Below are 12761 nucleotides of genomic sequence, written 5' to 3'. Positions count from 1 at the left end.
TCAGTACCCATCATGTGGGGAGAACTCTATCAGGTCTCCTGGGGAGTGGGTGGTAGAGAAGGGGTCTGCACAAAAAGCCAGAAAATTTGTCCCGGCCTGGAGAGGGCCCGGGGGGCTGCTTCTGCGGCTGCTGGGTCCCAAGTTCTACCTGTAGTGAGTACCAGCCCCAGCGGGTTTCCTGCTTATTCATTCAGGGGTCTGGCTTTTGGAGCCATAAATCTTCAGTATGAAGATCATAAATTTTCTATGGTGTGATTAATGAAAGCAAAATTGAGACGGCAGCATATAAACGGACCAGATTGAACAAAGTCAGAGTGACAAGTTGGAGGAAAGTTTCAGCGTGGTGCTGGGGAACTACAAAGCATTTCTGAGGCGGGCTGGAGCGCCACCTAGTGGTCATAGGCAGTGGTGGGCCTCATTCCCCACTACCGAGCTTGGTGATGCCACCCATTGGGCAAAGCTCAGGATCTGAGTGTGCCCCTGCTTTGGGAACCATGACATGCTTCCACCCAGGGCTGCTCCAGGGCAAAGGAGGTGCAGGACCCCCCTTAACCCAGGCAGCTGTGCACCTTCTGATCCTCGTGCAGCTCCTCAAACCATTTCTAGTTTAGTAACACATGGAAATATCCCTGCCCTGTTTTTTCCCCCCATTTGCTGTCTGGACCACCTTTCTGTTTTCTAATTTATCAAAATCCAACTCATTTTTCAAAGCCTGGCGAGGCCTGCCAATATTGCCTTCAAAATACATCTCAAAAAAAAAAAAAAACAACCCAAGACATCTCAGATTGGACCATTTCTCACTGCTCTTTTCACCTAATCACAGTCACCTCCACTGCTCTCCTGGCCACCCCTCACTCCAATGCTGCTTCTCTGAACCGCAGCCAGAGGGATCCATTGAAAACGTAAATCAGATCATGTGGTTCCTCAGGTGACCTGGCCGCCTCACCTACTGAGTCTCTTGCTACTTGTCACCTCCTTTGCTCTGTTGCAGCCACAGGGCCAGCTTGTGCTTCCTTGGTCAGCCAGGCTACTCCTTCTGTCCAGGACATTCTTCTCCCAGATTTTATGTGGCTCAAGTGCCTTTCCTGAGAGGCCTTCCCAGCTCACCCCCACCCACTTTCTGACTTTTTACACATCCTTGTTTTTCTTCATTGCACGTGTCAGCCCCTGAAATTCTGCCACATTTGCTGATGTAAGGGCTCTGTCCCCTGTAAGAATGTATGCTTCGTGAGGGCAGGAAGCTTTGCTGGGGGCTGTTTACTGCTGTCTCCCCAGCTCTGAGAGCAGGGCCTGCACAGGGTATGTTGGTGCTCACTTTGGGTTTGTGGACTGAATGTGCAGGGAAACGTCCACTCCCCAGGGCCTCTGTCCCTTCCCCTCGCCTTCCAGAACACAAGCCACAGCCCTCTCTCCCTAACCTCAGGCTGTCTTGTCTTAGCCCCATGTATCAGTGTTTCCTCTCTGGAGCCAGAGCAGCATGAGAGCAGGACCTGTGCCCGATTCATGGAGTCACAGCAGTCAGCACAGTCCCTATGCATAGCAGCCACCCAGGAAACAGCTTTGCAGTGAGCAGTACCTGGTCCTGGCCACCCACTTCCCATACTTTATCTCATTTAAATCCTCACAATGCAGCAGGAAGGTGCTGGTATTCTCATTGTGCATAGGCGTTTACAAGGTCACACAACCTGGACGAGCTGGAGCTGAGTATCTAGTGTGTGTCTGTGACTCCTGAGTCCTTCCCTTCCCATCTCATGTTTGCCCTGCATGGAAGGCTTCTGTCCTCCAGCTGCTCGAGTCCACCCATTTTATAGGGACTGCCTCATTCAACTGGCTTCTCTGGCCAAAACAGTGAATGCCTCCCCTGAAGGCCTGTAGCATTTATTTGGCACCAGTGTATACTTCCTGGAGCTGGTAGGTACTGCATTTTTATTGCTCCTATCCAGTCAGAACAGAGGCCCCTGGAAGGGCAGGTCTCTGAAGTGGTTGTAGCTTTCTGGCGCAGCACGCGGTGTGCTGTAGGTACTTAGTACATGCTGGCTGACTGATTGATTGGCCCCTCCAACTCAGCAGACTTCCCCTGAGCAGGCAGAGGGTGCTGGGGAGTGTCAGCTATATTGAGCATAAAATAAGGCAGATGTAGAGATTTGTAGCCAATGAAACAGAAGCTTCCCCAGGTGACACTGGTGGCGCCGGCAGCCCCAGGGGTGCTGCAAAGCAGAGTTGGTTCTTGGTTTTCAGGCTGATTGCACTGGCAACTGACTGGGGGTAGGGGGGCAATGACAAAGGCAGCTGTGGACTCCCACGTCCTGCACACTGGCCAGCCCTCAGCCAGCCAATGAGTGCTTTTCTTTCTCTATCTGTGGGAAATTTGTTCTTTAGATTCCTGAGAGAACAGTGGCAAATGGCCCTTCTGGTCAGGGCAAGAGGACAAAGTCACTGGAAGTTCTGGCTCCAAGAAACTGGGCTCTAGGAGTCTACCCACTCCCAGCAACAAGTCCAGACTTTCTTTCTCTGGCCACAGTGCCCCACTCCCAGCTTCCTTCCTGAATGTCAGGGCCTCTTTCTCTGTCAAATGAAATAACCTCAAGCCTCCAGTACTTTCAATACACTTGTTACGTGCTTTGGGCTCTGTCTTGTTTATTCTGACCCTCAGAGTGACTCTGCACGGTTTGTGAAGTTGGTCTAATTCCATCTGCCAGATGGGGAGACTGAGGCCTGGGGAGGCTAGGGGATTAATCTAGATCATGCTGCCGACATACCCTGGGTCTGCGACCATGCCTGACTGGTAGTCTGGTCCCCTCACCGTTTTGTGTCCGAGAATCAGGAATGGGGGCAGCAGCGTTTCCAGTTCCCAGTTTGGCGGAGAGTGAGGCTGGTCTAACAGGTTTTCCTTCCTCTGCAGCTCTGCGGCTGTGGGCTACTTGGAGTGGGCATCTGGCTCTCCGTGTCCCAAGGCAACTTTGCCACCTTCTCCCCCAGCTTCCCCTCGCTGTCCGCGGCCAACCTTGTCATCGCCATTGGTACCATCGTCATGGTGACAGGCTTCCTTGGCTGCCTGGGGGCCATCAAGGAAAACAAGTGCCTCCTCCTCAGTGTGAGTTGGACGCCCATATCCCCGGCCCTCTGAACTCCGGATCCCCCTGCACTTGCACTACTGAGACAGGCACAGCCTGGAGCATCAGCCAGCTGGGTGCCCAGCTGAACCCAGGGAAATTGCTTCTAGAACGTTATATGCCTGAACACACCCCTCTTCTCATGATTGTCACCTCTGCCCCTCGTGGTCTCCTTACTTCCTGGTTATTCTTGTGCTTTATCCCCTCCCCCCACCATGTCCCATTGGGCTGTCGAGGTCTCCTCAGGAGGTGGCCTCTAAGGCCTGGGGAGCCCTGCCCAGGGGCCAGCTCTCCCAGCTTCCCTGCCACTCTTCCCACATGCACCCTGTCCCCAGCTGTCGCCACTGCCACGTGCCCATGCTGGGACCTTTCCTTTCCAGTTCTTCATCGTCTTGCTGATCATCCTCCTGGCAGAGCTGATCTTGCTCATCCTCTTCTTTGTCTACATGGACAAGGTAAGCCTCGGGAGAGGGGAGGGGCCAGACAGAATTTCCCTGACCAGAGGGAAGGTGCTGGTAGGTAGATAGTGCCTGCAAAGGAGGATGGAGCTAGGAGTTAGGGAAGCTCCAGATGGAGGGTTTGGTGGGAGTATCATGGAGGCAGGTTTGGAGGGACTAAGGACTCATTACTCTGTGCAACCTCAGGAAGGGAGGCCTCTACATTACCAGGGATGGCCTAGACTGCCTGTTCTATAGGGAGCTCCCATCGCTGCATGTATTCAAGCCACATGGAGGCTGGACGTGGTGGCTCCTGCCTGTAATCCACCCAAGGCAGGTGTATCAGCTGAGCTCAGGAGTTCCAGACCAGCCTGAGCAAGAGCAAGACCCTGTCCCTACTAAAAATAGAAAAGACTAGTCAGGCACTGTGGGGGGCACCTATAACCCCAGCTACTGGGGAGGCTGAGGCAAGAGGATTGCTTGAGCCCAGGAGTTTGAGGTTGCTGTAAGTTATGAAGATGGGGCACTCTAGCCTGGGAAACAAAGTGAGACTCTTGTCACACACACAAAAAAAAAAAAAAAAAACAAACCACATGGAGAAGGGATTTAGGCCTTATCACACAGCTGGGCCACATGATGTGAGAGCCGCCCATTAGAGACAGGGAGGGGCTTCATAGCTGACCTTGGGTGAGCAGGACCAACGTACAGGTCAGCCACTCCTGGGCTCAGGCCATGCCTCAGGCCTGGGAGGCTGATGGGGTGATCCCTACATCCTCACCATGCTGGACAGTTTGCCCATTGGAGGATCTTTTGATTAGTTCTCCAGAGGATGGTCAGCCGAGCTCAGCCTCTCAGGCTTAGCAGGCACCTCAGAACTGACATAGTTGCCCAAGCCACAGTGAAAGTGAGAGGTATTATTAAGATTAGAGACGTTAATTCTGAGTTTTGTGTGTGTGAAAGGGAGGAAGTAACACTATTGAGAGATTTCTCCTTGGTAGCCCTGTTCTTGGCTCTTATTGAGAATTGTTTTCCTTAATTGTCACAATAGCCCCAGGAGGTAGATGTGGTTATTTCGGTGTTAGGGATAAAGCAGAGGTGGGAGAGGTGGACCTCAGATTAAAGTGACCTGTCTGTCCTTGTCTTGTTTCCAGCACGTTTTGAGAGGAGGAGTCTGTGGGGAGGATATTGTGTCTCTGTGCGTGGGGTGTTGGCTTGTGGGTGTGGCTCATACAGGCACAGGGCAGTTGGAGGTGTGCGTCTGTTTCTGCCTTTTGGTGGCACAGCCCTGCCCTACATGTTTAGCTCTCCTGGGACTCAGTGGGTGCACCAGGGTGCTGCAGGCTGCAGCTGGGGTCGTCAGCCCGTCCCCACTTCCACCCCTACTGGGTCTCCCAGTAGGACAAAGCCCCCTAGACCAGTTGTCTCCCCTCCCCTTTTTCGTACGTGTCACCAGCAGTGTGATCTGGGGTGGACTGGGGAGGGGATCTGCATTCTGGTTCCCACAACCTGCCATGTCCCTCCACCTGACAGGTGAATGAGAACGCCAAGAAGGACCTGAAGGAAGGCCTGCTGCTGTACAACACCGAGAACAACGTGGGGCTCAAGAACGCCTGGAACATTATCCAGGCCGAGGTGAAGGCCGGGGGAGGCGTTGCAGCCCGTGGCTTCCACCTGCCTCTCCAGGGGATAGAGTTGGGCACTTTCTGGATTTTAGCCAGGAGTAGGGTGGGGGTGACAGGTCCAGCAGGGCATTTGCCTGAGCTGCTGGGTCAAACACAATAACAGATAATGCAGGGGAGGGGCAAGGATGGGAGAATAGACAGGCCTAACGGAGGTGTAAGGAGTGGCTAAGCTTTGGGACAAATGAGAGAATTTATTTTAGATTTACCTCTGGATTATGCTTGGCTCAGGCAAGGAGGTATTCATTCTCCAGGGAAAACAATTTCCTACACCCAGATGCCCCATTTAAGCCCTGGGGGAGGGGTCAGCAGATAGTCAGCTGGCAGCCACCTTGCAATGTTCAACAAGAAAAATAAGGGAGGTGGCAGTGGGTGAGCAGAGGACGGACTGAGTTTTCCTGCCCGGGGTCTGGTGCCAGCCTGAGGGACAGGTCACATCGCCCTCCCCTGTCTTGGTCACTCACTTCCCCCAGGGCCCAGCTAAGGACCCTTGTTCTCCTCCCTGAACTCCAGAGTGGTGGCTTTTGTGGCGCTGGGAGAGGATGGGCGGGCTTGGTGGATCTGACTGCCCCTGTCCATCCTGTGGGCAGATGCGATGCTGTGGCGTTACTGATTACACAGACTGGTACCCGGTGCTGGGGGAGAATACAGTTCCTGACCGCTGCTGCATGGAGAACTCACAGGGCTGTGGGCGTAACGCCACCACACCCCTGTGGAGAACGGTGAGGCTGCGTCCTGGGTCTGCCTGTGTGGTGGATGGCCTGGCCTGAGGCCTTGGGGAGGGTGGGCGCAGGAACTGGCCTGATGTGGGGTGGAGAGGGGCACAGGTGGAAAATAGGGGCTAGACCCATGGTTGGGAGAGATAGAGGGGGAAGGGTGGCTTGGGGGTGTAACTGTGCAGGCTGTATGGGAGGGGGCACTCAGAAGGGGCCAGGGCTGAGGTTGTGGTGGAGGGTGAGAGGAGGGGAGGAGCTAGGCCCTAACCTGCAGGCCTCGCTCTGCAGGGCTGCTACGAGAAGGTGAAGATGTGGTTCGAGGACAACAAGCACGTGCTGGGCACGGTGGGGATGTGCATCCTTGTCATGCAGGTAGGGGGTGTCCCAGCCCAGGGCAGAAAGGAAGTGTGATGGAACTAGCTGGTTGGTACCTGGCCCAGTGTCAGCAGTTTTTGTAAGTGCTTTAAAGCTGAGCCATGAGCCTGCTGTTGTGCAGAGTGCAGATGTGAGAGCAAGATTCTACTGAGTACTGAGAGTGGGGCTCATGTCGGGGCTGCCTGTGGCCAGGCCTAGACCAGAGCCTTGGGCTCCCTGTTGTGCCCAGACCTTGAGCTGTTGTATTTTGTGCATGTGGCCACTCTGTAGTGACCACGAGGCCAAGGCCAGCTTCCTGCTGCACCCTGCACTTCTCTGGGTCCCCACCCCTTTCAGGATTCAGGTGTGGAAGGCCACAAACAAGTACTAACCACCGAAAGCTCAGCATTGTCAGTGGTCCCAGATGTCACTTCACATGTTCAGAACCAAACCAGACGCTGGGCGTGAGTCTTTAAGGGTCCTGCCACCTTCCTCTCCCCACCTCAGTTCCTGTTTGCTCCCATTTCAGGCCAGGTTCTCTGTGCACCCTCTGGTGCACCTCGGCAGGTGGATGCTTCTGTACAAACAGCCCCAAGGCGCCGAGCCAGAGTTCACCTATGCACGGCCACAGCTGAGTCACCACAGCTTCACACCTGTCCCCAATATACAGTGGCACACCCACTTGCTTTCGATGCCCTGTGACACTCCAAGACTTGCTGGGCTGAGGTTAGACCTGGGTTCTGGAGCTTCTGTCTAAGGCCCTTCCCCCGTGTCTTTCAGATTCTGGGCATGGCCTTCTCCATGACCCTCTTCCAGCACATCCACCGGACTGGGAAAAAGTACGATGCATGAGTGGGCTGACTGGGAGCACCCCAGCCCTGCCCAGACACTCTGTGGAGGGAAGAGGATTGAGCTTTGTGTCGCCTGCCTGCACTCTCCAGACTGTGACCCTGCACCCACCCACACCCTGCCCTCCCCTGCCCACTGCCTCAGCCTCAGACATCTGGGTGGGTGGAGGACCAGAGAGGAGGAGGCTCAAGGAGACCGGGGCCACAGGCACCCGCATTCCTGCACCTGCATCTGTGTATTTGCCAAAGACGACGGGGTGGACTGGGGACATGCTCAGGAGGAGCCCCCGGCATGGATGGGTTCCTGCCCCCCACCCTTCCTCACACTGACTTTTGTCCCTGTGTGGGGTGGGGCCCGGTGGAGAGACTGCCCCAGCGGGGGTCACTGCTGTCCACGGCTGCCGTGGCAAGGTTGGTGGGGGTGGGGTCGGACTGCCTTTAAGCAAGGCCCCTGGAGCATCTTGCCCAGGCTTTTTATACCTTTACAGTGTAACTTTTTTATTTTATTTTACTCTGATTATGATTATTCAGGAATATTATCTCAGATAAGTTTAGGGTTAGCTTTCTGATTTATAACTTTTTACTGTGTTGATTTCTTTAATGGTTTGCTTTTTTCCCGAGGGTGGGGGGCGGGTGGGAAGAAAGGACATCCGTCCAGTTTCGTTCGGGATAAACCACTGTGTGACACCCACAAGGTTCTCGCTCAGAATGCACTGAAGAGGAAGGAGCCGGCAGCAGGGTGTGGGCCCTGCCTGGCCTGGCGTCCGTGGACAGGTGCCTGGAAGTGGCAGGTGGAGTGTGGCAGCGTGGAGGGGCATCCTGCACCAGTGGTGGCATTTGGAGGGGGTATCCTCTGGGGGCTGGTGAAGCACCTCTCCACAAGGGCAGCCGGAGCCAGCAGGTCCTTAGGCTTTTTGCTGATGGGCAGTTTCTGGTGTTTTTCCTTCTTCCTTCCTCCTGCTCTCTGCTGGTGTGGGAGGCTTCCCCTTCTCCCCATGCGGGCATCGTTCCCGCGACAGGTTCTGCACACCCCAGTTACTCTCACAGACATTCCTGCTAGAAACTCTCAGACAAATACCTCTCTAGTTCAGATGCTGCTCACTTTCTCACCTTGCTTCTGGAAGGGGAAGCAGTCCTGTGTTCTGCTGCAGAGGACCGTGACCATCAGGAGAGGGAGGTGGAACTGGTGCCCGCCACTCCCTGCTGCCTTCACTGGGCTGCTGCTGGGAGGGTAGGAAAGGTGTCATCCAGGTCCCAGGACCCTCTGCACTTTCCCCGGGTTCACTGACATCAGCAGCAGTGGGGTGGGTGGCAATTACATCCTGCGTGATCCTAAGGAGAAGTACCAAGAGCCCGAGAGAGGAAGACAGACTGGCTCTTGTCATGCAGTCCCAGAGGAGAGCAGCCTGAGTCAGGATGTGGATAGACTGGGCATGGGTGGTAGACGACAGTATTCAGCTGCAGCAGGATGTCGTCCCCTCTCCCCCTAACCAGTGCGGGTCCAGTTTAATGTTTTGTAGTTAAGAAAAGAGTCAAGACCGTGTGGGACTGAGCTTGATGGGGTCATCCACTCACTACCCGGGGTCCAGCACCTTTTGCTGGATGTGGCCTCATGTGGGGCTTTCTCCTGACTCCTTTGGCTTAATACTCTGGTTAACTCCTAGGCCCAGGTCTCTCCTCCAACCTCCACCTCCCTGTCCCAAGAGCTGAGGCATGGCCACCCACCTGCCAGTGACTCCTCCCTCCACCTAAGTAACATACAAATTGGGACCAGGAGGATAAGACTTTTGGTGTGTCCAGGATTCACGTTTTTGAGGGGTGGGAGTGGAGAGCAAGGTTGTCTTAGCAAGGCCAAGTAAAGATGGCATCCCTGAGTGGGAGCAGTGGTGCTGAAGGAGGCCTGGGGGGACAGGTGTTGGATGGAGCACAGGGCAGGATAAAACTGCCTTCCTCTCATCCTCTGGCCTGTTGTCCTGGTAAGGAGCTTCAGCTGCCTCCCTGGGAACCCCAAAATGCAGATTCCAGAGCAAACATGCCACTGCAGAGAGACGCTCAGCAAACGAGTGTTCGAGTCGCACAGTGGGACCTGGTACATAATGCATTTTTGCCCTGGGTGGGCTGTGGAAAGTTTGTTTATGCCAATCAATGCAATTTTTAATTTTTGTTAATGTCAACAGGAAAAGCCTAGTGCACTTGGAGGTGGGTAGCCTCCCTGGCAATCTTGTTTCTGGAGTGCCTCTGGTGTCCTCTGGCCCCAGAGCCTTTGCCACAGTTCCCTGCCTACGCCAGCCCCCACCTCACCCGTGTTGTTTGCAGAGCCTTGCCCACAGCTCCCAGAACTGCCTTCTCACCTCAGCCTGTGCTTGGCTGTTTGTCATTTGGCTGAGTCTACACTGGGCAGAAGTCGTGCACAGGGTGGGTATTTGCCAAGCCCCTAGGCCCATCCTGCCGACTGGTCCTCAGCCACACAGAGGGCCATACCCAGTGACACTAGTGAAAGTGGCTCAGAATCTTTTCTTGACTATGGTTTCACTAGGGCAGAATTCCACTGGGTGAATTTGTTCGCTCGTGGCCTCCCTTTCCAAAGCCAGAGTTCATTCAATCAGATCTGAAGCAGGCAATTTACAGACTTTTACCAAAAGTCTCTTAGGGTTTGTACATGACTTCAGGGGAATGTCAGATACAGACTCAGCCTTTCTCTGCAGCCATCTCACAGAGTGGGTGAGCAGGCAAGGGCTGAGAGCTGCCCTCGGGTGGCTGACAGTAGGTGTCAGGGTGCAAGCCTTCCCCTGTGCCCACATGCCCTCAAGCTGGAGCATCACCCCTTCTGCGTGCACCCTGGGCTTTTTGGAAAGGCTGCCAACCCCATCCCTGGTTTGCCTTGGAACAAGGTGCCGTCCTTCCAGGCTGGCGTGGAAGTGGAGGTGGGTGGCAGTCCAGGTGGATGGAAGTGACTGTCCCCTCCTCTCCGGCCCCCTGCCCACCCACTGGTGGAGGTGCTAACTAGCAGGGACATGGCATAGGACGGGAGCTAGGCACCAGGTGCTTGGGGTCCTTTCTTGTCCCTCAGCCCTACAGAGTCCAGCCAGCCCCTGTGTGTCCCTGTTCTCCCCCGCTCCTCACCACAGTGAGGCAGCCATCAAGGGTAGGTCCTGGGCTCCCTGCCCACCTGATGCGGGCAGGGCGGGAGAGAGAGCGGGGAGCACATGCTTGTTGGTTTCAGATGCACTTTTCTGCTTGTGATGCCGTATCTGTGCATTTCCTTCATTCTGGTCCTGGCTTTATTGAACACCATGTTTTTAGCATGTTTTTAAATAAAAACTGATAACACATCAAAAGCATAAGCAGGCTGTCTCTCAGTGGTGTGTTTTGTTTGCTCAGCCACGACGTGACTTATTTCATGTAGCGGTTGGTGTGGGGGACATGGGGATTAGACACCAGTCCCATCCTTTGTCCAGGACACACCCCCACAGCCAAGGCCTCAGCTCCCTTGTGGGGTGCAGGTTCCAGGTCTGTAGGATCTCAGTCCTCTCTAGGTGGCTGAGGAACCCACATGCACCTTTGCCTGGGGACTTGATGCAGGCTTGGTCAGGGTCAGTCCTAGTGCCTGAGCTTTCTGCTTGAGAGGCCAGCACTCCAGCTTGGTGTCTTCTCTCCTCCCAGATGGGCTAGGCCGGCGGGGGAGGCGGGGAGTGTTCAGTCATTCAGTGATTCAGTGGCTTCCAGTAGGGGCAGGGGCCTCGGTAGGGCAGGCCTGTCAGTTTCAGGTACAGTCTCTTTCCAATCCCTTTGACTTCCTGGGGTTAACTGGAGCCTGATGTCTCTTGCAGGAGTGAGAGGACCTCACAGTATGACTTGGCTCCACTCAGAGTGCCTCTGAGACAGCCCAGAGAAGGCCCAGAATCAGTATGAGGATGGGCAGTGGGGAGGGGCCGGCTGGAACCGTGGGGATGGGAAGAACTGTGCCTTGCAGTGCAAGGCTCCCAGCTGCCTGGCTGGGTTCTGGTTGGGGGTTTTCCTTGGCTGTCATAGTCATAGTCACAAGTTGCAGATGAGAGAAGCTTACAGTGTGTCCTTATCCTGGGTCACGGATGCACCGTGTGTCCCCAGCATGTGGTGGGAAGCAGGGATGCAGCGTGAGTGCCCCATGGGCCTGTGGCAGTCAGAGGTGGGGGACCCCTAAAGTCCTCTGCATGTGGAGGTCTGTCCCCCACCCTCCTCAAGGAAGTGGCCAGGCCCACATGGAATTGTCCCAAAGCATCAACTTTTGGGGCCCCATCTCTAGCTGCTGTGTCCTGTGGGCTCCAGAGACTGTCTCTGAGTCTAGGATGGCCCTCTGTCAAAGGTCCACCTGGAATGGGATCCCTGAGAGCCTCCACAGGAAATGTACTGAGAGAGACTGGGTGGTTATAGGGTCAGGATTGGTCCTGGCCAAGGGGCAAGTGGCCCCCATCATCTGCAGAGGACCCACTGACTCACAGGAATGTGAGTGGAAGCTACCTGTCTCTGCCTGTTCTGCTCTGGCTCCTATGTACTGGGCCTGTGGAGGATGCTGCCAGGATGCCAGTGGGTTGGTGTGCTGTCTGCTATGGCAGGGCAGTGGAAGGCAGTCTTAGCTCAGGCCACACTGTGGATGTAGGGAGCAGATGTGCCTATCAGAATGGGGGCTGATCATCGTTTTCCCTGGGACTTGTGAAAATGAGGCTAGCACCTTCTGAGATGGGTTCTGAGCTGTTCAGTCTAGGGACCCTTCCTTTGCTCCCCATTCTTGTGTGATTTTGTGGGATAACTGCCCCCCACCCATTGGTTTTCAGCAAAGGGCAAGTGAGAACCAAAGGACTGGTCTGGGAGCAGCAGCAGAATAGGCCTGGCACCCCATGAGGACCCTGCCAGCACTGGTGCCCGCATGGACAACAGGTCTATTCACTCAAAAACTGACTGGGTACTTACTCATGCTCGTGGAGCCAGCTATTGAGTAGGGACTCCAAGCACAATGGTTATGGCACCAAACACATACACCAAGGGTGGCAGATTTGAACCCGGCCCCGGCCAGCTAAACAACAATGACAACTGCAACAAAATATAGCCAGGCATTATGGCGGGCGCCTGTAGTCCCAGCTACTTGGGAGGCTGAGGCAAGAGAATCACTTAAGCCCAAGAGTTTGAGGTTGCTGTGAGCAGTGTGATGCTACAACCCTCTAATGGGGGCGACATAGTGAGACTCTGTCTCAGAAAAAAAAAAAAAAGTGAATTAGTCACAACTCCTTAGCTTTGGTGGCTGTGTGGGAGGGGTGCTGGCCAAGCTCGGGAATGCTGAGTCCCACAGAGGAGGTGATGACAAAGCTAAGAGCTGACAGTGGGGTGTCAACTCTTGGCAAGGAGTGGAAGGAAACATGTCCAGTGGATGGATGTCATCCACAGAGCTGGGGCACAGAGGACGAAGTGGACAGCATGGCCACTGCCAGGTCATAACCTTGACAAGTAGGTCAAAGAGCCTGAACTTTAAGAGCAGTGGGAGCCACAGAAAAGCTTACTGAAAGTATGACAGTTACTAGAAAGATGACAGTGGCCCAAGGGACAAGGTTGCTGCAGGAAGAAGGGGCACAGGTGTGGC

At 54.8% G+C, this 12761-nt stretch overlaps 1 protein-coding gene across 3 annotated transcripts in view; it reads left to right on the top strand.

The window, feature by feature from the left end:
* Positions 1-10488, top strand: part of TSPAN9 (tetraspanin 9) — a 198329-nt gene extending 187841 nt beyond the window's left edge. For all 3 annotated transcript variants that reach the window (XM_023517088.1, XM_023517089.1, XM_003796433.3), the window contains 6 exons: positions 2903-3094; positions 3494-3568; positions 5081-5182; positions 5820-5951; positions 6234-6317; positions 7080-10488. In XM_023517088.1, coding sequence (XP_023372856.1) covers positions 2903-3094; positions 3494-3568; positions 5081-5182; positions 5820-5951; positions 6234-6317; positions 7080-7151 — 657 coding nt within the window. In that variant the 3' untranslated portion in view covers positions 7152-10488. The remainder of the gene's footprint in view (positions 1-2902; positions 3095-3493; positions 3569-5080; positions 5183-5819; positions 5952-6233; positions 6318-7079) is intronic.
* Positions 10489-12761: the final 2273 nt, after the last annotated feature.

This window comes from Otolemur garnettii, unplaced genomic scaffold, assembly GCF_000181295.1.
Source record: "Otolemur garnettii isolate 467f Iridium unplaced genomic scaffold, OtoGar3 scaffold00104, whole genome shotgun sequence".
NCBI lineage: Eukaryota > Metazoa > Chordata > Mammalia > Primates > Galagidae > Otolemur > Otolemur garnettii.
The sequence above is the reverse complement of the archived record's forward strand: the minus strand, read 5'-3'. Positions and strand labels throughout refer to the sequence as shown.